The sequence below is a fragment of the Mytilus galloprovincialis genome, chromosome 1 (assembly GCF_965363235.1).
Source record: "Mytilus galloprovincialis chromosome 1, xbMytGall1.hap1.1, whole genome shotgun sequence".
In the NCBI taxonomy this organism is placed as follows: domain Eukaryota; kingdom Metazoa; phylum Mollusca; class Bivalvia; order Mytilida; family Mytilidae; genus Mytilus; species Mytilus galloprovincialis.
Window position 1 is genome coordinate 46,490,268 of NC_134838.1, and position 27,328 is coordinate 46,517,595.

The following is a 27,328-nucleotide window of genomic DNA, read 5'->3' on the forward strand; positions in this document are numbered from 1 at the left end:
ATGGAAAAATCAGAAACAACAATTGATGATGGTAAACTGGGATGATCTTGGATAAATTAAATAGAACTAAAAAAACATTTACAGTAATCTTAATTATCAAATTTCGTTTATCTCCTTTCTTAAAGTAAAAAGTTACAGTAAAAGATTTATTAATATACTGCATTGAATCTTGTTGATTAAATATTGACAAAAACGTTAATATATATATATAAACAAGAACAAACCCGCAACATCGCGGGTCCGTGTCTGAAGAAAAGTAACAATGCCGTATTTTTAGCCTGGATTTTTAGTATTCGTATTGTCATTTGATAAAGTCCTGTTGATTATAAGGTACACAGTTTTCTCTGCTTTCAAAATATTTCTGTTTGAAATCATCCTGGTTTTCTAACTACAATATAGTAATCGTACTCCAGACAGTGGAGGGAAGAATAATGAACAAAATCTAGAACCGGAAACTTCATGTGAAATTAATTATTGGTATAGGTATCGGATTCGACCCGGTACTTGTTAATTATTGGTAATATTAATTATGTGAAAAACAAAAAGGCCTGAAATGGTGTAATTTTCAATCAACCTCATTGTCCAATATTAGTATATAAATATGTATATACTAGAACACACCCGTGATATCGCGGGTCCGTGACTGAATTAAAATATATAACTATGCGTATGCCTTATTTTAGTATTGGTATTGTCATCTGATAAAGTCATGTCGATTATAAGATGCATAGTTTTCTCTGCTTTCAAAATCTTTCTGTTTGAACCCGTCGACCTGGAACCTATCAATTATTGGTAATATTAATTATTTGGAAAACAAATGGGCCTGGAATGGAGTATTTTATTATCAACAGCATTGTTCAATATTAGTTAAAAATAAAGTTTAACTTTTTGATTCGCTGTTTTACGTCATACCGGCTAACACATTGAAAACTGTACCTATACGCCTTATTTTAAGTCCAGATTTTTAGTATTCGTATTGTCATCTAAGAAAGTCATACTGATTAAAATACTACAATAGGGAACAATGTGACAATGATTGAATTTAGTAGTGTCAACCCTGTGATTATGACCCGTGTATATAGGAAAATCCCAAATACACCGTTTGGTGGTGCGCCTGTCAGATGCAGAACGTTCAGATAAGTTAATATGTAACAGGTGAATATACTATTGGTATCGGTATCGGATTCGACCCGGAACTTGTTAATTATTGGCAATATTAATTATGTGGAAGACAAAAGGGTTTGGAGTGGTGTAATTTTTAATCAACACCATTGTCCTATATTAACAATATATAAAGATTTGTCGTTTTTACCCCATGACGGCTGATAAATAGACCACTTTCGAGTTCATCCGTCACCGGAAAAAACTCGACAAATATGCGCACCTTTATGACGGCATTTACCAGATAGAGGGGCTCGCCTATATCCCTGCACTATTAACGTTCATCAAACGTATTAGTGATTGTCATTGTGCAGGATAAACTAGAAATATGGTTGTTCTGTAGGTACTAAATGACAATTCCCTAATGATAGCAGTGTTGATTGTCAATTTTGAGAATTCAATTTGCCGAATAATTTGTACACTATAGAATTATAGTTTTCCAACCACTCGCTCAACATTAGAATGGAAGTGACGACGCCCCTAAACGCACAAATGACGTTCACTAAAACCAGAGTTTTTGACGGAAATGCATCGAACTCGAAAGTTGTCTATTGGACCTCGTTATTTTAGTATTATAGATATATTCACTTATCGCAAACGTCATTTGTCTCTTAACAGGCCTTAAAACCAGAGATAAAGTCGATGCATATAACATCGGATATCTACTTCAGATTTGCAACAACTGTAGTTGAAGCTAAGATCCTTAACGTCAATGATATAGCGTCGGAGGTCTTGTTTGACGTGACTTTACCAGACGCAGCATTTATAACGGCCTTTACAATGTAAGTCATGGATATAATTTTGTTCTTTACTTTATCTATTTCGAAATTGCTTTGGAATGCACTGTCGTTTGTACTTCGATTGGCCACTCATCGAATTTATAAAATTATAGAAAAAAGAAGATTATACAGGTAGCCATTAATCACAAACAAACAAACTGCCTAATTCAACATTTTATAGACATTGTGTATTATTTCTATTAAAACATAAATAAAACATGTAAGTACTGCAGTGTTTGTCTGTGACTACAGACGACACGATTTACCAATATGAAGCACTCGAAGGAACCTGGATGATAAGAAACTATTACTTTGAAAAATTACTCTTGTAAAAAGCTACTAAAAAATGTAAGCATAAAAAAAGAGTTTTCATTGATTTCAAATGGGAAATAATTGTGTTTCTAAAAACTATTCTAGAATTCATAAATAAACATATATTGATACTTGCATTATCTGCTTTGTTGTTTAAAAGTTTAGTTTTGAACAGTTATAAAACAATATATTGCATTTATATTTCGAAGGAAATAAAGATATTCAACTAAAAAGATTCATCTTATAACAATTTACTACAAATCAGAATTCATTGTAACATACACATTACTGTATAATTATAATTTGAATCCCATAATATTTTATTTTGTGTTATGGGATAATTAAGTCCCATGTTTTTTTGTCCCATGGGATTTTTTTTGTCAAATGGGACAACACATATCCCATGGGACTACAAATATCCCATGGGACCCAAAACAATCCTATGGGATTTAAGCAAAATCCCATGGGATAATGGTTAATCGCATGGGATTTCGCCCTGTCCCATGGGATATTGAAAATCCCATGTTTTTCTAAATCAAATTGTAAGTTATATATAATAGTTACAGCAGAAAAGCAATGAAATTATTGATTCCCATGTAAATCTGCACATTTTGGTTATACACGCGACACTGTAGCTCTAAGGAAAGGCGGCGGCAGATTTGCAAAAGAGTGTTTTGCAAATTAAAAGTGTCCAATGTTATATGTCTCCTTGATGAAAATGTATCATACTACAAATACAAGTAAGAGAACTAGTTTTTTTCTCTCGCATTTTTGGTTTATTAATTTAGATATGAATTTGGCTGTTTGTTTTCTCATTTGATTGTTTTACATCTGTCATTTTGGGGTCTTTTATAGCTGACTATGTGGTATGGGTTTATTTACGGGGACCTATATTTGTTTATTGTCACTTGTAGAAAGATTGTGATTGGTAATCATACCACATCTTCTTATTTTCATATCATATCATTTACAAAAAAAAAATATATCCGAAGGGAAATTGGAGGCAAAAGGTATGCTGGAGATGTGAAGGAGAAAGAAAAAGCCAAGCAACAGTTTGAAGAAGCAAAGAGTCGTGGAGAAAGTGCTGGACACATCGCTGCTTCGTAAGTGGATAATCCCGATTTTGTTAAAAAAAAAACCAACTTTATTCCACTGGATGATAACTACCGAACGTCCAGCTACAAATTAATCTAATTTAATTTAATTTTTAAATCAACAACCATGATGTCGTTATATTTCATGTTTTTAAATCGTTTAATAAATAAAGTTATACAAGCCAAACTATAATATACTTTTTACTTACGAAGTGAATTAAGATGCCCATTGTTCGTATGGAAATGACAGTTGTTGTCTTTCTTCGTTCATACACATTTATCCGGGTAATACTGTTATCAATTACATTTCCATTGTATTGAGCCCTCGGTGACTGTCTACGTAGTCTTGCTAATTGTATTTCTAACCTGTCAAAACCGAGGTTATATTTTGTTTGTTTTGTTTACTGAGACAATACAATAGTGATAGTAAAAAGTTAACGAATGAACAAGAAAAAAGTGACCAGAAAGACATGATTATGTTTGTAACGGTAAACAATCATCTTAGTCGAGTTCAGCAATTTAAAGTCAGTAGAATAGTGTCAAAATTGTTGACTTTTGATTACAAATTATATTAGAGATTGAGAAAAAAAAAAGAAAAACGAAAAACGAAACAAAAACTCCTTAAAAACGTGAAATTCAGGTTATATTCAGTTTTTATCAATAAAAAACGATGATATACTTTCATTACAGTCCAAGAACTTCAAACAAGTTTAACATTCTCGTTAACATCCAGAAAAATGCATTAGTTGTGTTCAAACTTAAATATCAAGAATTGCTGAGACGAACCCTTGGATCATATCATCACGTGATTTATGTAGATCCTGGTCAACCGATAGAAGATTTTGAAATTAAAGTATTCATAAGTGAATCTAGAGATATTGTAAATCTATCAGTTCCACCCTTAGAAGGCGACACTGATATAGGTAAGTCAGTTAGTGTGATGACACTTAGTAACTAAACTATACAGCAAGATGTCAACTTACTTAATTACTTAATCCTCTTTGTGCTTACTTACACATGAGGCCACTGATACTTTTCGTATTCAGCTGCTTCATTTTCCCCTTCCAGGTGATTAGCCATGCGAGAAACCTACTACCTGCAGGATAGAGTTTTACTATCTGGGTTTTCTTTCCCAGAGACGATTGCCTGCCATGGCTGATGCGTTCCATCTCCCCAGCTTTTCTTTCTGGGTCTGCTTCCATAGCCTTTGAGCTTTCAAGATCTTACCACAAGGCAGTGGTACTAATTACCCATAGTTGAGACAAGGTTGATGAGTACAAGGGCGTGTCCACGCGACAATTGGCCTACATACTGCTTCTCTTGGGCCATTGCTGTTCCAAGATCCCCTACAATAATGCCTAGAATGCTAGTACATAGTTACCATGAGCTGTCGCAAGGGTGCATTGTAGAAGTCTTGAATAGTGTAGAGGCTATGTACTGGCAGAAAGACTTACACACTCAGCTTTCTTTTCAACTGCAATGCAGGCTAGCCAGCGGTGATAGAAAACCCATAGCTCTAATCACACTACACGCTTACACAATCATGTGGAACAACAACCTGTACAAAGTATCAACTTAGAACAGTTTAATAACAGTTTTACCTTTTCACTGAACAAAGAATAAATATCAACGTGACAAACTTTCCGTGGTTCACATTGAAAAAAAATCAGATAACAAAATCGTCCAACACCATAAAAAAACTACAATTAAAGCTAAAAAGATACTGAAAAAAACAAAACCCACAAACATATACCGGTAATACTATTCCAAATGATAAAATATATCATCAATGCTGGATCAATTCATATCATATTTAGGCTCATTAATTTTCATTGCATTCTTGTTAGTAATATTATATTTCGACCGATATATTAACATGGTTATTGCTAAAATAAAAGAAAGGGTACTGAAAGAAATCAATTTTGTTTTTAAAAGAATATACATAACAGACATTAATGACCACTTTTTGAAATGTCTACCCAATTATAATCAAATATAGCTGTTACCTTTGTCAGAAAGAGGATATAGCACAAAAGTTTAATAAACGTTTTTCAATGGCCAATTGTTACCTTTTTAAGGGTGGGGGTCTATTTTTGATTTGCCTCAACTATTTTTTGTTGACTACTCAGAACAATACTGAAACAAATGCGTCATAGTTATTGAGAGCAATTATACCCCTCGCTTTAAAAAAGTGGAGTATACTGTTTTTCTTCTGTCCGTCCGTCCGTCAATTAATATATTTCGTCGCATCTTTCTCAGAAACTATATTCTGAAAGATTTCTGAAATTTGGTTTCAGGATTTATATGAGTCAGCTATACCGTGTGATACGTTTTCAGATTCATCACTTTACAACTTCCTGCTTATGTATACTTTGAGCGGCCGGGATATCATTAGTGAGCAGTAGCTCATAGATTCGCTTGTTTCAATTGTTTTTAAAAGCATTCGAAAAAAGTATCACTTCGTATATGTAAAACATTCTTAACTAAATAAAACAACACACGAACAAAATGGTGAAATTATAACCTTTTTACACCGTAAAGAGATGTGTGACTGGCATTTAATTGTTTGCGTACTTTCTGTTAATGTAGTATCTGTCTTATCAGGGCTTTAATTCGATAAGCAATTTTTTCCGTGCCTTCTTTATCAAAGCTAAAACTTCAGATGCAATGTTTGTTCAATTTTTAGTGTTTGTGTATGATTTTATTTCCACAACAACTGACTTGACAGAACACATAAACATGTTTGTTCAATCCGGGACGTCAAATATGTAACAAAGAAGATGTGGTATGATTGCCAATGAGACAACTCTTTACAAGAGACCAAATGACACAGAAATTAACAGCTATAGTTAATAGTACGGCCTTCAACAACGAGAAAAAAAAGGCATAATAAATGTTCATGAGAGAGCTGTTTAAATCTGGTGCATATTTACATTTTTTAAGAATACTTTTCTTTGCCGTCTAAAAGTAAAGAAAATTCAACACTTACATACAACAAAAGAATAATGTAATGACTCCCATCTATTCTTTGCGGGCATTAAATAATGGACTTCATTAAAGATAACCGTTTTATTTATTGTCATATAATCCACTCTATTAACACAATGTAGCATGAATAACAAAGGTATGCTGGTGCTCAATGAATGATTACAAATGTTGACAGGTAAGTATAACTCCAAACTGAACGTGAACATCAAACGTAAACGGTAAAAAGCTGAAAGAACAAATAAAAACTCAATATAAAACCTATCAATCAAAAAGATTTGCCAAAACATACAAAAATACAAAGTTGGCTTATGACACTAATTGTGTTCCATACATTCACATAAAAAATACAAGTATTAACAATATATCAAGTTTGTAACATAACTGTGAGTCAAAACTGGTGTGTACAGCTTTTAATGTGTTGAAAACTCGACAAGTATCAAAAATTATGTATGCAAATTATGACACGAATTGCTTTCCATACTTTAAAAATAACGAAATGAGGGGGGTGCTATGAATCATACAAAAATTACCAAAAAGGGTATTTGAATGTTTATAGAACATTTTTATAGTGTAAATGTTGTATCTGTGTGTTTACAAGTAATAACAAACGGTTGTGAAACAATAAAACAAATAATCTGGTGACGTGGCATATTTGTCATCATTGTCATTTACCCAACGTTTTATACGTCATCAAAACACAATACATGTTATATATGTTTACAATAAACAGTTCTTCAAATTGTCAATATGTTATAAACTTACACTGTGCCGGAATCTGGCAGATATATCAATAAATGATGCTGAATCATCAACGTGAGCATGTAAATAAGGGGAAATTACAAAAGAGGGGAAAGTAACGAAGAAGATAGTAAATGTAAGTCAACTTTCGGAAACATCATGAAATAATTACGGACGAGTCATTACACTCCCCGTCTGGCATGCTATTTATGCCACTACACTATTCATAAGTTCTTGACAATAGCACAAGTTCTGTCACTGGTCTAACGAAGAAAGCTGGTTTTACACAGTCTTTGTCCACAGTACGCACTATACGAATTTCTACCTTACGTACTAAATTGTCAGCACTAGGGAATGTTTTAGTGACTATTCCCATTGGCCAACTTAAGCGATTAACTTGATTGTCCTTGAGCAACACAACATCTCCTTCTTGAATGTTTTCTCTTTCTTGGGTCCATTTCTGTCGACATTGTAAAGTTTGCAAGTATTCCACTCGCCAACGTTTCCAGAAAACGTTTGAAAGGTATTGTACACGCTTCCACTGTGCATAATACATGTCTTTACAATCGAATGACACATCCTTTGGAATTAATACACTAGGCTTTTGAGTGATGATAAGATTAGGTGTGAGAGTTAATGGCTCATCAGAGTCCGTAGGTACACATGTTAAAGGCCTGGAGTTAATTATCGCAGACACTTCCGCTAACAATGTTACTAACACTTCATGTGATAGTTCTTTTCCAGGAAGTTCTGATAACATAGAGTCCAGGATTGATCGCGTTGTTTTTATCATTCTTTCCCATATACCTCCCATATGAGATGAATGAGGTGAATTAAAATGCCACTCTATGCCATTATCATATAAATGTTCCTTTATTGGTCCATCTTCTACATTGATACTATCAATACCTAGTTGGTCAGTGGCTCCGACGAAATTAGTACCTCTGTCAGACCTAATTAGTTTTACTTCCCCTCGAATAGCTATGAAACGTTTGAAGGCGTTAATAAATGACGAGGAAGTCATTTCCTCTACTACTTCTAGGTGAACACCTCTTGTGACTAGACATGTAAAAATGATGGCCCAACGCTTTGCGTTCGCAACGCCACCTCTAGTGCGTCGGCTTATGACGGACCAAGGTCCAAAGGTGTCAATCCCTATAGATGTAAATGGTGTTTCAGGGATCACACGGTCTTCAGGCAAGTCAGCCATTTTTTGTTGTTCGGTATGCCCTCGAAGCTTGCGGCAAGATATACACTTGTAAATTATTGATGAAACAAGACGCTTTTCACCTACTATCCAGTATCCTCCTGTTCGTATAGCTCCTGATGTAAATTGTCTTCCTTGGTGTTTTATCTTTTGATGAAAGTACCGTATTATTAAAGTTGCAATCCAATGTTTACTAGGTATTAAGATTGGATTCCTTTCATCGGGTTGTACATTTGCCATTTTGATACGCCCACCAACACGCAGAATGCCTTCATTGTCAATAAATGGACTTAACTGCAACAGTGCACTATTTCCACGTAGTGGCCTGCCATTTTTAATACAATCAATTTCGTCTGAAAAGATCTCGTTTTGCACAACTCCAACAACGAACATCTCTGCATCCCTGAATCGACACCTAGTTTCTTTTGAGATTTTATTAACAAGAAAGTTCTTTATCAGCGCAATTGATCTAACAAGTGACTTCCAGTTTCCAAATCTTTCGAATCGTTGTGATCCTAAGGAGAGTTTCTCGAGACTCGTTGTTTTTCTAGTTGTAATGTCAGGACGTATTTCGTTATCTGTGTCAGGATTGATGAGAGAAAATCTTTCAATAGTTTGATCGGCGTCCTTTTTTATCACCGGACCAGATAGCCATATACTATTTTCTAATTTCGAAGGAATTATTGATCGAGTTGCCAGATCGGCTGGGTTGCCATCTGTATGCACATAAGACCATTGCTCGGAATTTGACACTGTGTGGATTTTCGCAACACGGTTTGAAACATAATTGTAAAATCGTCGTGATGAATTGAAGATGTACCCTAGTACAACTTTACTGTCGGTATAATAGTGAATATCAGACAAAGGTATATCTAACTGGTCGGATATTGTTTGTCCTATTTCTGTTGCTAGCAAAGCTCCACATAGTTCTAAGCGTGGAATCGTATGAGTGTGACTGGGTGCAACTTTTGCCTTTCCCATAATAAAACCAAAATTCTTATCGTCATCTAGTTGTATGTAACCAACTGCGGCTATTGCCTTCTCTGATGCGTCGGAATAAATGTGTATCTTCCTTGTTTTTGCTAAAGTAAATGAAGTAGGTACAAACATCCTTTTGAATTTTACTGTTTCCAAATCAAAGAGTGACGTTCTCCAAGATTCCCACTCGTTGTAAACCTCTTCCGGTAACGGTTCATCCCACATGATCTGTCCTGTCATAACTGATCTGAGCAGTAATTTTCCTTTAATAGTTACTGGCGCTAAGTATCCAAGAGGATCAAATATACTGTTTATTGTTGACAATAATCCTCGACGAGTATACGGTTTGACATCTCTATCGATGTAGTACATGAAAGTATCAGTTTCAAGGTCCCAGTTCATACCAAGGCTATGTTGTATTGGAAGAATATCGGAACTTAGGTCGAGATCCTTAAGACTCTTTGCAAGATCTTCATTATCAAACGAATGCATAACTTCCTCAACATTTGAAGATATCTTGTGTAGTCGAATGTTACCAATAGATTTTAAAGCTGACTTAGTTCTCTTCATGAGATCAATTGCTTCGGCGCTAGAAGGTTTCGAAGTTAAACCATCATCAACGTAGAAATCTCTAGTGACAAAATCAAGCATATCGGAGCCAAACTCATTTTTTCCTTCCATGGCAGTTTTTCTAAGTCCGTATGACGCAATTGCAGGACTAGGACTATTGCCGAATACGTGCACACACATGCGATACACTGTTAGAGGTTTGTCAAAATCATTGTCGGTGTACCAGAAAAATCGTAGATAGTCTCTGTGTTTTTAATCAACTTTAAAACTGTAAAACATTTGTTCTATATCGCCCATGATGGCCACTTGCTCCCTACGGAAGCGGAGCAAAACACCGATTAGATTATTCGTCAAATCTGGTCCACTAAGCAACACATTGTTAAGAGACACGCCATCAAATTGTGCAGAGGAATCAAACACAGCACGAAGCTTCCCAGGTTTCTTGGGGTGATAAACCCCGAATATTGGCAAATACCATTGTTCCTGATCATCGTTGATATGTGGGGCCTTCTCAGCGTGACCCTTTTCTAGAATTGTATTCATGAAAGTGAAGAAATGTTCACGCTTCTGAAGATCTTTGCGAAGATTTGCATCTAGACCTTTGGCTCTTTTCCATGCTAGATTTCTGTTATTTGGTAGAACTTGACGATCTTGTCGAAACGGTAATGGGGCGGACCAATTGCCACGTGAGTCCTTCCAAAAGTTTGTATCCATAGATTCTATAAATTCTCTGTCATCACGAGACAGTCCAGGTTTATCATCATCAGGACGGCGAATAAACACATCTTTGCCAATGTTGTCGTATGCACTTTCATTAACTTCAAGTGTACGCACTTCATCAATTTTAAGTTCACTTGTACACGGTGGAAATATCGATATTCTATCGGAAGAAAGTAAGTATGTCTTTTTAACACGAGTTTCGTCTGGATAGTGCAGTTTTCCGAGACAAGTTTCACCAATAACTGTCCATCCCAGAGGAAGTTTTTGTGCATAAGGCGCATTCCCAGATCCAATTCTTTGATCAAGCACGTGATGAGCAGAAATGAGATCACGTCCAATTAAGAGCAATATTTCGGACTCTTCGTCAAGAGGTTCGATAAATTCCACGAGATCACTGAGATGATTATGAAACAAAACAACTTCTTGAGTAGGTATTTCGTCTTTAGAATCTGGAATGAGGTTACACTCTAAAATGTCAGGCACATGTAATTGAGTTTGTTTATCTAATGACTCGACGACTAAACCACTAAGCTTTCGACCAGATGCTTGAGATTTTCCGGAACATGTTGACAAGGTAAAATCAGAGACACTCGTTGATCCAAAGTAATCGAAGAGTTCCGATTTTCCTAAAGTCCTATTCGATTGATCGTCCATTAAAGCATATACTTTTAGCCTTCTATCAGGATTGTCACTACGATACACTTCTACCGGTATTATCTTTGCGCATGATTTGCCACCAAATTTATCCATGCAAATCTGTACGTGTGCATGCTGATTGTATAGGAGTTTGAACTTCATGTTCCACATCAACAGGCTCCCCGCCATGACCTGATGGCTCTGTAGACTGTTGATCTCGATTTTTTATGTGCAGTGCTGTAGGGTGATCTGTTTTTCCACACTCCCCACATTTGATTGCGTTAGGACAGTTCCGTTTAAAATGTGATACTGACAAGCAACATCCGAAACATAATTTGTTCAACTTTAAAAATTGTCTACGTTCTTGTATTGGCTTTGATTTAAATGTTCTACAATCATTAAGTGTATGGTTTGTACCATGAATCAAACATTTCTCACGTGGATCCACACTTTGACTCCTCTCATTTTTTGTTTCAGCGAAGTCTGTTTTCCTGGTACGAACGTCATTAAGTTTCCCTTTTGTTGTTGGTAGTTTATCCTTAAAACCAGTGTTTGCCTGTTGACTGTCATATAAAAAACTTGGATTGTTCTTTACCTTACTTTGTTGCTGAATAAACTGAACAAATACATGAAATGGCGGATATATTGTTTTGTTTTTATCGTTATAATTAACGGCCATAGTAGTCCATCGTTCCTGAAGCTGATATGGAAGCTTAGCTACGATTGGTGTTACACCAACTGATGAGTCAAAATAGGAAAATATAACCTTGTAATTGTCATTTTCTTTCACGGATGATATCTCTGACAAGATATCTGACAGATCATACAACTTAAAATAATCTTTGTTTGTAATGCGTGGAAAAGCTGCTAGTTTTGTCTTGAGTGCACTATCGATAAGCTCTGGGCTACCATACCTTTCATTCAATCTCTCCCAGATTAGCTTTAGAGCTCTTGACGGATTGTTAGTATTCGCAGCTTTGATACTTTGAACTTGTGTTTTAGAACTAGGACCAGTCCACTTTAACAATAGGTCTATTTCCTCACTTGAATCTGCATCAATCTCTTTCACTATTTTCTTGAAACTGTCCTTCCAAGATGGATAATACTCGGGTTTGTCATTAAAAATATTGAACCTTGACATTAAGAGATCACGTTTTAGCAAGAAACGTGTGAAATCAGTAGCAAGAGTTCTATCACTCGGATAAGGATGATTATCTGACACATGCGTATCTGCAATAATATTTTTTCTTGGAATGAACGAGTTGGCGTGTGGGTCTAATTTTCCACTGACATGTGTGTTTTCTTGATCGATATGAGTTGAATGTTTGTTTTCTTTATCGATATGAAATGCATCAGTGTTTTCTTTGTCGATCTCAATTGAACTAATTTGTTTCTGAACATGATTAATATATGCAGCAGTTTTTGATTTCGAATCAAGCGGTGGTTGATCAGGCAACACTTGTGACATATTTTCATCGCATTCATTTTGCAAAGCATTAGCCTCCGCTTCAACTGCTGCTGCTTCCTTCTGTCGAGAAAGCAGGTCTAAATCGGCTTCAATGTCGGCCTTCTTGCGTTCTACTTTTTCTGATTCTATCGACCTTTTCTCTTCTATAAGAGCCTTCTCCTTCAATAATAAAGTTTCTTTCTCTGCAAAATGAACTTTCACCTTTGCAGCTTCAGCTTTGGCCCTTGCTCTTGCAAGAACTGATGAAGAGGAGGAACTATGTGTTTTTCTGGATGAGTGGCTTTTCCTAGAACTTCTGCTAGCTAAGGAATTCTCTCTCTCTATAGCACGTAACTCATTAATGAATGTGTTCATTCGTTTACTTTCTGTTTCCACAAATTGCGTAAAATCTTGCATTTCACCTGATAGTTTATGAACTTCATCCATGCCTTCAGCAGTGTTAGTCCTCGAAAGAAAGTATTCTTTACAAATTGTGTCATAACGTACAGTTCCACTCATGAATTCTGTTTTTAGCTCCTGTAATAATGTTAACTCATTTGAATACGGTTCAATGTTTCTTGCTAAAAGCTGAAGGTCACTTTTTACGATTTGCATTTTCAACAGAAATTTTCTTTGTTTGTTTTCAAAAAGTTCTTTACCACTCTCAGTAAGTGTGCGTAATCTTTTATCGGTATCCGCAGTGTTGATCATCTCGGATGTAGTACTTGACGCAGAGTCAGTATTGTCTTCTATACCAGCCATCTTGAATGCCGGGTAAGTTATATCACTAGCCAGTCAAATCTCCTTAGTCTTTTTACTGTAATGACTCCCATCTATTCTTTGCGGGCATTAAATAATGGACTTCATTAAAGATAACCGTTTTATTTATTGTCATATAATCCACTCTATTAACACAATGTAGCATGAATAACAAAGGTATGCTGGTGCTCAATGAATGATTACAAATGTTGACAGGTAAGTATAACTCCAAACTGAACGTGAACATCAAACGTAAACGGTAAAAAGCTGAAAGAACAAATAAAAACTCAATATAAAACCTATCAATCAAAAAGATTTGCCAAAACATACAAAAATACAAAGTTGGCTTATGACACTAATTGTGTTCCATACATTCACATAAAAAATACAAGTATTAACAATATATCAAGTTTGTAACATAACTGTGAGTCAAAACTGGTGTGTACAGCTTTTAATGTGTTGAAAACTCGACAAGTATCAAAAATTATGTATGCAAATTATGACACGAATTGCTTTCCATACTTTAAAAATAACGAAATGAGGGGGGTGCTATGAATCATACAAAAATTACCAAAAAGGGTATTTGAATGTTTATAGAACATTTTTATAGTGTAAATGTTGTATCTGTGTGTTTACAAGTAATAACAAACGGTTGTGAAACAATAAAACAAATAATCTGGTGACGTGGCATATTTGTCATCATTGTCATTTACCCAACGTTTTATACGTCATCAAAACACAATACATGTTATATATGTTTACAATAAACAGTTCTTCAAATTGTCAATATGTTATAAACTTACACTGTGCCGGAATCTGGCAGATATATCAATAAATGATGCTGAATCATCAACGTGAGCATGTAAATAAGGGGAAATTACAAAAGAGGGGAAAGTAACGAAGAAGATAGTAAATGTAAGTCAACTTTCGGAAACATCATGAAATAATTACGGACGAGTCATTACAAATAACTTTAAATTGATATACACAATGCTGCTTTCTGTTAGTAGCAACTATGTTGTTCAAATACATTTGTCATTTTGCCGAATATTCTTTTTTTTTGTTTCAGATATAAGTAAATTTGTTAAATTTAAACGTATCTCTCCTTCGAGGTACACTATAAGATATGCACCAAGTCTTGATGATCAGAAGGCAATGTCAGAACAAGGTATCTCTGGACAGTTCACAGTGAAATATGATGTAACTAGGGACAAAGATGCAGGAGATGTTCTGGTAAAGTCATTATGCATTTCTTTAACAATTTCATAATCACATGATATATATATATACAAATGATATCATATATAAATGATTAGATTGATTTTTTTAATTTTGATTGTGCATTTTTATTTTCAGCTTAAATGGATTCTCAATACATAGACAAATGACGCCTGCTAGAAAAAAAACCTAACGAGATCATTTGATACATTTTGTATTAACATGACACTCGAATCCCTGTGGTGCTTGCGTCATGTATAGGTTCGTCTTTGATAAATGTTCCCATTCAATCGAATTGCCTCATAATGATGAAACACCTTTTACAATATGATTTGCAAAATAAGTGAAATTGTAAATCGGAGGTGACATGATATATATTGAATATATTATATTTCCTAATGAAGAGGTTACTTCACTGTAAAAGAAAATGAATAAGACTTATAAATTATCATATACATTTTTTGTTTCTAGATTCGTATGTCACTGATGAGACTTTTATAGACAAAATGCGCGTGTGGAGCACATTATTTCATCCTCGAATCTATGAGCCCGCTGGGGTACCAGCAGTCCCACCCAACCAATGGTAGTACTTGTACAGTAGTCCACACTTCTGGTTTGACATGAATTATGATTTATATGGTCTAAATTATAAATTAACTGTTTACAAATCTATGACTTTTGAAATACTCTGGCCTTTTTGCCTCCAGAATAGATGACCTTAGCTATATTTTGCAAAACAATTCGGAATTTTTGGTCCTCAATGCATATCAACTTCGTAGTTTATTTGGCCTAATAGTTTTTTTTTATTCGAGCGTCACAAATGAGTCTATTGTAGACAAAACGCGCGTCTGGCGCAAATACAAAATTTCAATCATGGTATCTATGATGAGTTCATTTATTTAGTTGGTGGTCAAATTAAAACATTTAATGTCACCGGAAATTTACCATATTAATCGGCGTTGAATGTTTTTACAAATATTTGTTCAGTATCATGTATAACATTTATGCGTGCAATTTTAGCTGAAGATACCGAAGTATTCTAGTTTAAATCGCTTTGATGTACAGTAAATAAAGTGTCGAAAGAACACTTATGAGTGTGATTTTTTACAGAGTTGATATTCCGATACTAAATTTGATGCGAGTAGCATGCTTTCCGTCGGCAACCCTTTGAAGAGTATTAAACACAAACTTAATAATTTCAGATAGTCAATGGATTTTTCGTTCATTTATTTGCTCCTAAGGATATAGAACCACTCCCAAAGGATGTAATGTTTGTTCTAGACAGAAGTGGATCTATGTCGGGACGGAAAATTGAGCAACTGAAAAATGCAATGGCCGTAATCTTAAAAGATATGAAACCAGAAGACAGACTAAACATTTTGTTCTTCGACGACAAATTTGATTGGTTAGCAGACAATACAATGTTAGAAGGAACAGTGGTAAACTTTGATAAAGCTAGGAGATTTGTGAAGGCAATCACAGCAAGAGGAGGTAAACTACGAAAAACTATTAATTCAGAAAAAGACGAGAACAAATTAGCACCTGATTTTTTCATTTTATTTCAGATGAACATTGTGACACAGTTGTTCTTTAATTCATGTCAATCACCCTAAATGTTACTCAAAGTTTTTGATTCTTTCCAAGCAACGAGTTCTGCTTTGTTTCAATGGAGAATGCCGGTGAATTCATAAGTGGTCACTCTTTTAACAACCAAGTTTTCTGCTTTACTTAAAATAGGTTAAACAGTTAGATGTTAGAAGCAAACTAATCATGTTTACAAAAACTAAATACTGCATGATAATCAAACATACAATATTCTGCAGTCTAGATTGAGGGTCAAACATTTTGAAAAAAATGTCAAACATTTTGAAAAAAATGTTAGTTTTTGGCATTAACTTTGACGACAAAAATGTACAGTGCATTTACCAAAAATAAAGTTGACTGCATAAATTTCAAAACATTTGTGTAAAACTTAGTGACAACTTTCATTTATAAATCTATTATTCCTTTATTTAACATTATTTTTCAAACAGTATCACTTTCAAAATAATGAAATATCCTGCTTTTTAAATTTATTTGTTTTCGTTTATTTTTACCGTTTAGAAAATGAATGTGACATAAATAAAGTTACCAAAATTAAAGTAAAAAAGAAATTTAATTTCTTGAAAGTCTTACTATCTAAATTTAATAGTATCACATCGAAAGGTCTTTACTTAAGGTTTTAACCAGATTACAAATTATTGATTTTTTGTATATGATTTTATTTTTGTTTTAAAACTACAGTATACATTGCAAACATAAGATGGATGTTGCTAACAAATACGAAAGCTAAAACTATGTAGTAAATAAAACCAAGTATTGCTACTGACATTAACATATTCATTTATGATTAGTACATACTTCAATAGAAGGTTATACACAAAATCAAGTTTCATTTGTAATTATAACAAACAAGTTCATTAGCAAATAAAGGCAACCTTTGTATACCACTGTTCGAAACGTTTTCCAGAAATATGCAGGTAACAGCACTCTTGTTATGCAGGTGGGCATCGCCCGACATTGATCCCACCGCCGACAGAGTACATAATTCGCTTAAACTTCATTACTTAATCTATATATTTTTTGTAAATAAAAAAAATGAAAGAGTACAATGTATCTTGATAATAATTCTTTCAAAAACTTATTTATTGGAGAAGTGTTAATGGTTTGTCATATAACTCTGATATGAGAGAAATTAATTGCAATACTCATATATGAAGACCCTATTTCAATACTGAACGAATAACAATGAGATGAAAAACAACGATCCAGAGTTGTTGACGTATTTTCTAAACATATTAAAACTTAATCAAGAGTTGTCTCCCTTTTTCTGTTGTGAATTATAATTCACAAATACCAAATACTAACTCAAGACTTTCTGTATATTATACTCATTTGTGTAGAGGTTCCATCCTCTGTAATTCATAAACAACTTATACAAAAACAATCCTTTGAATTAAACATACATTTTATTACACCAACTTGTATTTACATTTTCATGACTAGAATATACATTTTTTACTTTTTGGCAATACTTTGGCTACAGAGTATTCTATGATATTTTGTTGAGGCGCCAGGGTGACTACTGATTACCTACACACAATGGCTATCAGCTGACCTATGTTGACATAGTGTCATAAAACCCCTGGTAGTTAAACACGGTTACACCACCACCTACCATGGGGAGTGACCGGGGAAAACACTCGTATTACCAATGCTCCAGTTAGCGCCCCACCTGTTGGCAGGTGTAGGCCTCCCCTCTATGAGATGAGGTGGAGGAGGTCCCAGAGTCACCCATCTGTAGACCACACCGTTACCACTAACCACATTTTCCAAACCTGCAAATTTTATAACTTGTCAGGCCCAGAGCAAGGGCCGAGTGAAATAATCCCCCAATCACTACCAGTCTCCCTGGACCTCCCCCCATTCAAAATTGACTCTGCGCCTTAGGATAAAAGAAGATAATTGATTTTTTAAAAATGTCTTGTTTTCGTTCCAATTAATATAATTGTTAATTAATAAAAACTAAAATTAATGCTGGATGCTCAAATCACAATAGTCCATAATATGTTAATAAAGTGCTTAATAACAGAAATGTCCAATTCATAGAAACGCAAGTTTATTCGAAATTATCCTGTATTGGTCCAATACTATGAAGGTCCTGCTTGGATACTGGTAACCATAATATGCCAATCAAATACAGCAAACAGATGCCTGAAAATATAAAACAAAAACAGCAGCAACTATTCTCATAGGGAGGGCGGGCGGGTTTTAAAAGTTTAACTAATTTGTGTAACACCTGCTTTCTAGTCGACAGCAAATTAACAAGTGCCCGATTCGGGAATTCCAAAATTCTAATTCAAGCTGATACGGGAATTCCAAAATTCTGATTCAAGCTGCGAGCGCCCTCTATGGCCATGCCGAATATGGCAATGAGCTACAGGCTGCAACACCCACACACCCACACAAATATTTGATTGAATTAAACCAGATTATTGAAAATATGAAATTTTTATAATCTCTATTAATTGCAATACTCATATATGAAGACCCTATTTCAATACTGAACGAATAACAATGAGATGAAAAACAACGATCCAGAGTTGTTGACGTATTTTCTAAACATATTAAAACTTAATCAAGAGTTGTCTCCCTTTTTCTGTTGTGAATTATAATTCACAAATACCAAATACTAACTCAAGACTTTCTGTATATTATACTCATTTGTGTAGAGGTTCCATCCTCTGTAATTCATAAACAACTTATACAAAAACAATCCTTTGAATTAAACATACATTTTATTACACCAACTTGTATTTACATTTTCATGACTAGAATATACATTTTTTACTTTTTGGCAATACTTTGGCTACAGAGTATTCTATGATATTTTGTTGAGGCGCCAGGGTGACTACTGATTACCTACACACAATGGCTATCAGCTGACCTATGTTGACATAGTGTCATAAAACCCCTGGTAGTTAAACACGGTTACACCACCACCTACCATGGGGAGTGACCGGGGAAAACACTCGTATTACCAATGCTCCAGTTAGCGCCCCACCTGTTGGCAGGTGTAGGCCTCCCCTCTATGAGATGAGGTGGAGGAGGTCCCAGAGTCACCCATCTGTAGACCACACCGTTACCACTAACCACATTTTCCAAACCTGCAAATTTTATAACTTGTCAGGCCCAGAGCAAGGGCCGAGTGAAATAATCCCCCAATCACTACCAGTCTCCCTGGACCGCCACATGAGAGCCCAAGTCAGCTTCCAAATCTGACATGGGTTCTCACCTCAACAAAATTTTCTTTATTGACTCTAAGGAAAAGTTGATTATGTTGTGCGTAGGACCGACACCCCCCTACACAAACCCTTGTATATTATTCAAGAAAACCTGATTTCCAGTTTGTGACAAATAAGTTCCATTTGTTTTGTATAAAGACACTTCACTTGCCCTAATGTTCTCATGTAATATAGCTTTACCCCTCTTTTCCGTAACAAAGAGTTTTGGCCACTAAATCACTCTTTTTCTGTTCTGTTCTATTATTGCACCCACATTCAAGGGTGCAACATGCCAGACGTACTGTAGCAATAAAGGCCATATTATAATAACCTTTTTAAATAAAGCCTGGTTACGTAGGGTAGACCATTTTTTCATTTTCAATTAAACCATTTGATGTCAATTCTAAATATGTCAAATCAATAGCTCCACAGAGAATAATAATAAAATGGGGAGATGGTAAAAACAAATATTCTTTTTGCATCCAGTAGGGAGTTCAAATCTTAAAGAGACTATAGAGACAATAACAAGTGGAAACAAGGAGCTATCGTTCATAAACTCGGAACAGTAACTTATCTAGAAGTGACATATTTTTCAGATTCGTAACTTCATACCGCAGGAAAATAAAAACATACCAAACATACTTGAAATTACCATATCTGATATTTACACTGAATTAATAACCTAACCAACATGTAATTCACTCGCGATACCGAAAAATCTGAAAATAACAATGAATCCGAACAAACTGAAATAACCGAAAATAGAACAATTGAAGATGCTAATGATACTATAGTTATGCACCGCACATAAAGAGTAAGAAAGGCACCAGACTGATAGAGACTTATTGAAAACATATATGACTGTAAATAATTGTGGTTAATTAAGTTAGTGCAGTGATATAACTGTAGGTTTAGGATTTCATAATTGAACATTAAAACGTGTAGCTATTTAGTTCAATTGAGTGCAAATTGAATTTATTGCTTTCATTCACTGGAGATTAATCTTGTTTATCTTGATCATCTTAATTAAAAGGGGGAGGATTGTTATGTTAACAACAAACAAATGGAAGTGTTTAACGACCTTGTCTGGTTATGTTTACATTATACGTTATCACTAATTTATAGTTGAATCGGCTTATAATTAATACTGACAGTTAGGAATTTATAATCATCAGATTAGCGGATGTTGTGTATTTGTCCTTTAACCCTGTGATTGCACTGACACGCTGTTTTGTACTATGGGAGATGTGATGTGTAATAGCCAATATTCACCGTGTATATTTCCCCAAGATAAATTTGGATTCTTCTCTATTTTTAGCCTAAATTGCTCGTCATAGGTGGCCCAGTTTTCTGACCTCGTTGCCGCTAGTCTTATATCGCGCATATATTTTAACAATTCCTGTACCCGTGTGCCGTATTTCTCAATGTAGACACTCATAAAAACCATGAATGCTGAAGTCCATTCATTTATGGACAAATTAACACTCGACGATCTTTTTTCAATGCAAATTTTTCCCTTTTTTAATTTCAAATCGCCCTCGTCCACCTCTTCCATTGCTTTTTGCGTTCTCAAAAGAGAATGCAGCTCAATAAACTTTCCCTCCCAAATTTTTTCCTTAATTTTAAAAGGCACGTGTCATGAATGCTAGATTCTTGTGAAGGAGTGAAATCAATGGAATTATTTGCAATTACAAATTTTTTGTGTAACGGGTCGTGCCTTAAAGAGGTGAACGCTCGTGCTTCCTCCTCCGACTCATTACCTGATGAAAAATCAGTAGTTTCCACCGGTCCTTCTGCCACCACGTGTCCGACCCCTTGTGTTTTTTTTGCAATTCTTCTCCGGCCAGCTCCGTCCTTCTTTTGGGTTATTTCCTCGTTCTGCATTATCTGTCCGCCTGTCCTGTTAGCCGTTCTTCTCTTCTTTCCCATGGCCCTTGATGGCGATCCTACGGCATTTCTCTTGTTTGGCATCTTTTCTTTTTCTTTTAAAAGTTTAACTAATTTGTGTAACACCTGCTTTCTAGTCGACAGCAAATTAACAAGTGCCCGATTCGGGAATTCCAAAATTCTAATTCAAGCTGATACGGGAATTCCAAAATTCTGATTCAAGCTGCGAGCGCCCTCTATGGCCATGCCGAATATGGCAATGAGCTACAGGCTGCAACACCCACACACCCACACAAATATTTGATTGAATTAAACCAGATTATTGAAAATATGAAATTTTTATAATCTCTATTAATTCTGCATATAAATCATAAATTGTTACTACTTTAACGTATACTTTTAGGCACAGACATCAACCAAGCCGTAATAGATGGAATAAAGCTGTTGACCAGTTTCCTCAATACTAAAACATCTTCCATCGTAATGTTTTTGACTGATGGAGTTCCAACCTCTGGAGAAACAGACATTGACTTAATCTTGAGGAACGTTAGAACAACAAATGAAGCAAAACTTCCTATATTCAGTTTAGGTTTTGGAAATAATGTTAATCTCAATTTTCTTAAACGGATGTCTACACAAAACAATGGATTTGCGAGAAAAATTTACGAAGATTCGGATGCTGCTTTGCAGATTGAAGGATTATATTCGGAAATATCATCTGCTCTTTTAAAAAATGTAACCTTCGAATATTTGGGAGATATTGATTATGGTACAATTACAAAATTTTATTTTCCGTTCTATTTTGGTGGTTCAGAATTGATAGTTGCTGGGCGATTGAAATCGAAGAATTCTAAAATTGAACCACGAGTTAGAGGTTGGAATAATGGTTATATAGACTTAATTTGGAGACCTAGACCTGTTCCTGATCTTGTTGCATTAACGACGGATGCTGACTTTTCAACAATAACAGAAAACATGTGGGCATATTTGACAATTAAACAATTAATACGTGAATTAGAAGGTGATATAACAAGCATAGAAAAGAATCGTATTAAAGCTAAGATTATAGATTTGGCATTACAAGTAAGTCATTTGATCTTTTTTTTTTTTATTAAAGTGGAAAGTAAGAAAATTGTAATCCTCTAACAGCAGATGAGGTAATGCGTTAGTGAAATATCAACCGAGCAAAAAGAAAAAAAAAACCTGAAAAGACATATAGAGAGCAACACGAGTCATGTTGCAACTTAAATTATTGTCTCATAATTTATTATTTTGTAAATCGGAATATAAACAAGCATAATTTCTAAGACAAAGCAGTTTTTCATATTCATTTTGTTGTTTTGAAACGAGAAGCAATATCATTAAAGCAGAGAGTAAGTAATAATTTGACAAATGAATATTTCATTTCGTAAAGCTTTTGCATCATAATAAAAAAGGAACTATTATTTCTTTAGTATGATCAATTAGTCTAAAAAGCCACTTTTTAAGTTCAAATAAACATCATATCCTTAAGCTAGACATGTAGCCACTGATTTTAATTTCGAACAATACAGCAACATTCGCTAACTTTGACTAACATGTTATACTTTCAGTACCAGTTTGTAACACCCTTCACCTCTATGGTTGTCACAGCGCCAAATCTACGCCGACCAACGCCACAACTACGTCGACCAGAACTACAAGGACAATCTGGTAAGATTTCCATAATTAAATGAGTTTAAAGGAAATGTGGAATTTCTTAAGCATAAAGCGGGAAAAAATTCTCAATCCGTACCTTTGTAAATAAACTTCTCAGGTAAGCTTTATTCAATAGTTATAACAAGCATATCATCTATCTTTATTGAAGAATATATATAAAAAACATTACTGAATTTAAAACACATTAGTAGAATTAAAAAGATGTACATTGAGTGACTATTGCAATTAATTTGATCATTCTTTTTTTTTTAATTTTCAAAACTATATTCCGTACATTTAAAGTAGTTTTAATCAATAAACAACAACTGTACTGACGCAAGATTTATTCTTATACATTGAACGAATCTTTAAACGGATTCCCTGCACGAAAGGGTACTAAGAAGTATTTTAATCATGCAACATTTTACAAAATGTGAAACAAAAACAAGATTCACAAGACTTTAATCTGAGTAATATAACGTCTCAATTTCTTCACCTAAAAATACAAAGAAATGTAGTATATCTCTGTTCAATAGTCATGAAATGATCAAACGAAAAGAAATCTGTGTTACAAACTAAAACCGAGGAAAACACATTAAATATATGAGGAAAACAACACTGACCTGCAACAAAAACAAACGCCAACATACTTAGATACGGACTATTGAATAACATCTGTCTTATTTCGGTTTCGGTATAGGACATTTTAAGAAAAATATGGTGGATTTAACAGGATTTTATGACTAGCCAAACCTCAAGCCCATATGGCAATGGTAAAAATACTGCTAAAATGACAACACTACGTCACAGGATTACAGTACAAACAAACGCAGGAACACACAGAAAGATATATATATATATATAGATAACATAATAGTATATTACAACATGTCAACCACAAATTAACAACGAACATGTCCCCTGCATTACTGATGATAGTCCATCAGAAGGGGACGATAAATGGCTGACCCGTGTTAAGAGAGAGCCATTATCTTGCACGTTAAAAACACCCTTGTAGATTTCTAAATAGAGTAGGCTAATGCCGCTACAAGGCAGCACTCGCACCCGCAAAGTGGAAAGGGGTTAATATAAGTTGCAAAACTTCTTTCCCAATCCACTATAAATAAATATGTTTAAACTAACGACAGTAAAAAAGGACACCATAAACGAAGTATAAACGGCGCGTCATACGAATGTACGACCTCACAAACAGGGACGTATTTGTGTGACGTTTATATTAATACACGTAAATTTTTAAAAGAAACTAGATTTCTCCATTTACAATGTATACCTTACAGCAAAATTATTTTCATTTACCTGTGTATATTAATAATTGACACGTACTATTTAACAAATCGCACGTGGTAAATGATCACTCGACCAGACATTTAATGTAATTGAAATTAACATAACAAAAGACTTGATGTACGATAAAATTGAAACTGCTTAATAAATACAGGTAGCCTTTGTGAGAAATAAATGAAGATAAAAAACATACTTTATTCAAATAATTATATATGGTGAGAGTTATAGATATATAGATTGATAATGATTGCAGGTACATGTACATTTGTACAAGGATAGATAATATTTATAAAGGTTGATGTTAATCATTTATAGTGGGAGTTTTTTTTCTCATTTGATTTTTCACCGACAAATGAGACTGTAAAAATTGGGGCCCCCTTAGTTGCTTCCCTGGGCAACTGAGGGTTGATGTAACAGGTGATTGTTAATAAAATATGTTTAATATTAAAAAAAAAATTAAAAAAAAAAATATAATTGACACTATGTGTACAAAGTTATATACTTTTTAAATTGTTTAAAATCTCACAGTGGTATACTATTGTTGCCTTTATTTATATGCAACGTCTATTTGAAAGATTTTGTATTTACATTGTATCATCGATCAAAATTATTCGTTCAGTGTATTTTCCCTGGTGTTAATAAATCTTTTGTTTAAGTTAAGTCATTTGATTTGATATTTAATAGTGATTCCTTCTATGTTGTGATATTACACTATTGTTTCAGATACGGGGGAAGGTCGGTACCTATCAAAACGTTTAAACCCGCTGCATTTTTCAGGAATCTGATGTTTAGTAGTTGTACATTATTGATGTGGTTCATAAGAGATTCTCTTTTCTCGTTTTTTATATAGCTTCGACCGTTGGTTTTATCGTTTGAATGGTTTTATACTAGTAATTTTTGGGGCCTTTTAGAGCTTGCTGTTCGGTGTGAGCAAAGAGTCTGTGATGAAGACCGTACTGAGAGCTATAATGGTTTACTTTATATATATCTAATCATTCCAATGTTATAAAATACCACTCAAGTCTTTGTATAAACTTCACACGTGTAATAACAGCATTTGTTAATTATGATAGTGTATAATATGACCAAAAAGATGTTTTTCTTCTTTCACGTTATCATTATGTTCAAAAGATGTCTATCAGTATTAATCTGCAATTAGTACAGGAAATCAAATACAAATAAAAAGAAAGCAATGGTCACGGGGACAATAAATTGAAAACGTTATAAATTTGGTTCATCCGTACCACTATTCTCGATACACATTCGTCAGAAAAGCTCAAGTTCCCAAAAGTATTGAAATCAAATGATATGATAGGCGCTTTATGACAAGGCCACATCCATCGAAAGTGTAAGTTGAAAGCAAAGTTTTTGTTATGCCCCCACCGTAGCGGAGGGGGCATTTAGTTTAACCCTTGTCCGTCTGTACGTACGTTCCAAAGTTGGTTTCCGTTCTCTTACTTTAGTTTACCTAAACCGAATGTTATGAAACTTATACACAATGCTTATAAAATTGAGAATGGAAATGGGGAATGTGTCAAAGAGACAACAACCCGACCATAGAAACTAAAACTAATGCTTTTTACAATGCAATATTCAATTTTACTTCCAACTGATAAATTTAAGCAGTCTTTAACATTCCGTAACACTTGAATTACCATTCTAGGGTTATGCCCCTTTACAAATGGAAAAAATGCTATTTTTTTAGATTCTCTTAGTTTAACTTAATTATAAAAAAAGAAGATGTGGTACGATTGCTAATGAGACAACCGTCCACAAGAGCCAAAATGACACAGACATTAATAACTATAGGTCACCGTGCGGCTTTCAACAATGAGCAAAGCCCATACCACATAGTCAGCTATAAAAGGCCCCGATATGACAATGTAAAACAATTCAAACGAGAAAACTAACGGCGTTATTTAAATAAAAAAAAAGAACGAAAAACAAATATGTAACGCATAAACACACGACAACCACTGAATTACATGCTCCTAACTTGGGACAGACACATACATAAATAATGTGGCGGGGTTAAACATGTTAGCGGGATCCCAACCCTCCCCCTAACCGGGGACAGTGGTATAGCAGTACAACATAAGAACGAACTATAAAAATCAGTTGAAAAAGGCTTAACTCATCAGAAGGTCAAAAATGCAAGTGAACGTGGCCGGGTACTTGTGCCACCCGACAATAAAAAGACATTGAAACAGATCTGAGAGTACTCGCAGTTATCTGACAGCTAAGATTGTCTCAACTAAATTCAATGAAATGTAAAAATAATGATTATTACCACTAAATCAATTTAAGTTCAAATTTTGGCAGCTTCATTTTTACAGTTCTTGAGTTATGTCTCTTTATAACGTTATATGCTAGCAGAGGCATCATCTGTGTCCATTGTGACACATTCATTATTTATGTTTTTATTATTTCTGATTTTATCAACAGAAGGATTTTTAAACAATCAAAATAAGAAAAATGAATACACAAATCATAACTGATTATTTCAGGTTTTGGTAGACTTGGCAGCATGGCACTGTTTATGCGCGGACCAGGAGGCCCAAGAGGCCCAGGAGGCCCAGGAAGCCCAAGAGGCCCAATGATGGCTCCTGCAATGTTCATTCCTTCGGTGATGCAATTAACCACAATACCCACTACTACCACATCGGCTTCCTTTCTTTGTAACTTAAAAGGTAAAAGATTAAATGTGTATGATAACCATCAGTAAAGTCAATTTTATTACGGGTATTTTCTTTTTTAATGTTACACTAACCCGTCTATCATTATGTACCAGTCATATAAACAATGAATATTTGGCTTTCGCTTTTGTAAACTTGAGTTTATATCATTTTTTAATTTGATGATAAAGGGAAGCAAAAAATAAAACAACATCTCAGCAATAATTTAATAAATAAATTCATGACCAAAACAGATTGCTTATTCTTATGTAGACGAAACGCGCGTCTGGCGTATTAAATTGTAATCCTGGTACCTTTGATAACTATTTACACCACGGGGTCGATGCCACTGCT

The 27,328-nt window shown here is 34.5% G+C and overlaps 1 protein-coding gene across 1 annotated transcript; it reads left to right on the forward strand.

The window, feature by feature from the left end:
• Nucleotides 1-26,899, forward strand: LOC143061126 (inter-alpha-trypsin inhibitor heavy chain H3-like). Its single transcript, XM_076233686.1, has 8 exons — nt 1-31; nt 414-477; nt 3,245-3,355; nt 14,502-14,622; nt 15,810-16,098; nt 21,721-22,400; nt 22,910-23,009; nt 26,817-26,899. Exons 1-8 carry the CDS (start codon nt 1-3, stop codon nt 26,897-26,899), a joined length of 1,479 nt encoding a protein of 492 aa, XP_076089801.1.
• Nucleotides 26,900-27,328: the final 429 nt, after the last annotated feature.

What these genes read in the sequence shown, in the direction of transcription:
- LOC143061126 (XM_076233686.1), top strand. Translation starts at nt 1, where the DNA reads ATGGAAAAATCAGAAACAACAATTGATGATG. An exon ending in GCTGGACACATCGCTGCTTC is followed by an intron (nt 3,356 to 14,501) that starts GTAAGTGGATAA and finishes CTCTCCTTCGAG; the next exon opens with GTACACTATAAGATATGCAC. An exon ending in AGAACTACAAGGACAATCTG is followed by an intron (nt 23,010 to 26,816) that starts GTAAGATTTCCA and finishes AGGTTTTGGTAG; the next exon opens with ACTTGGCAGCATGGCACTGT.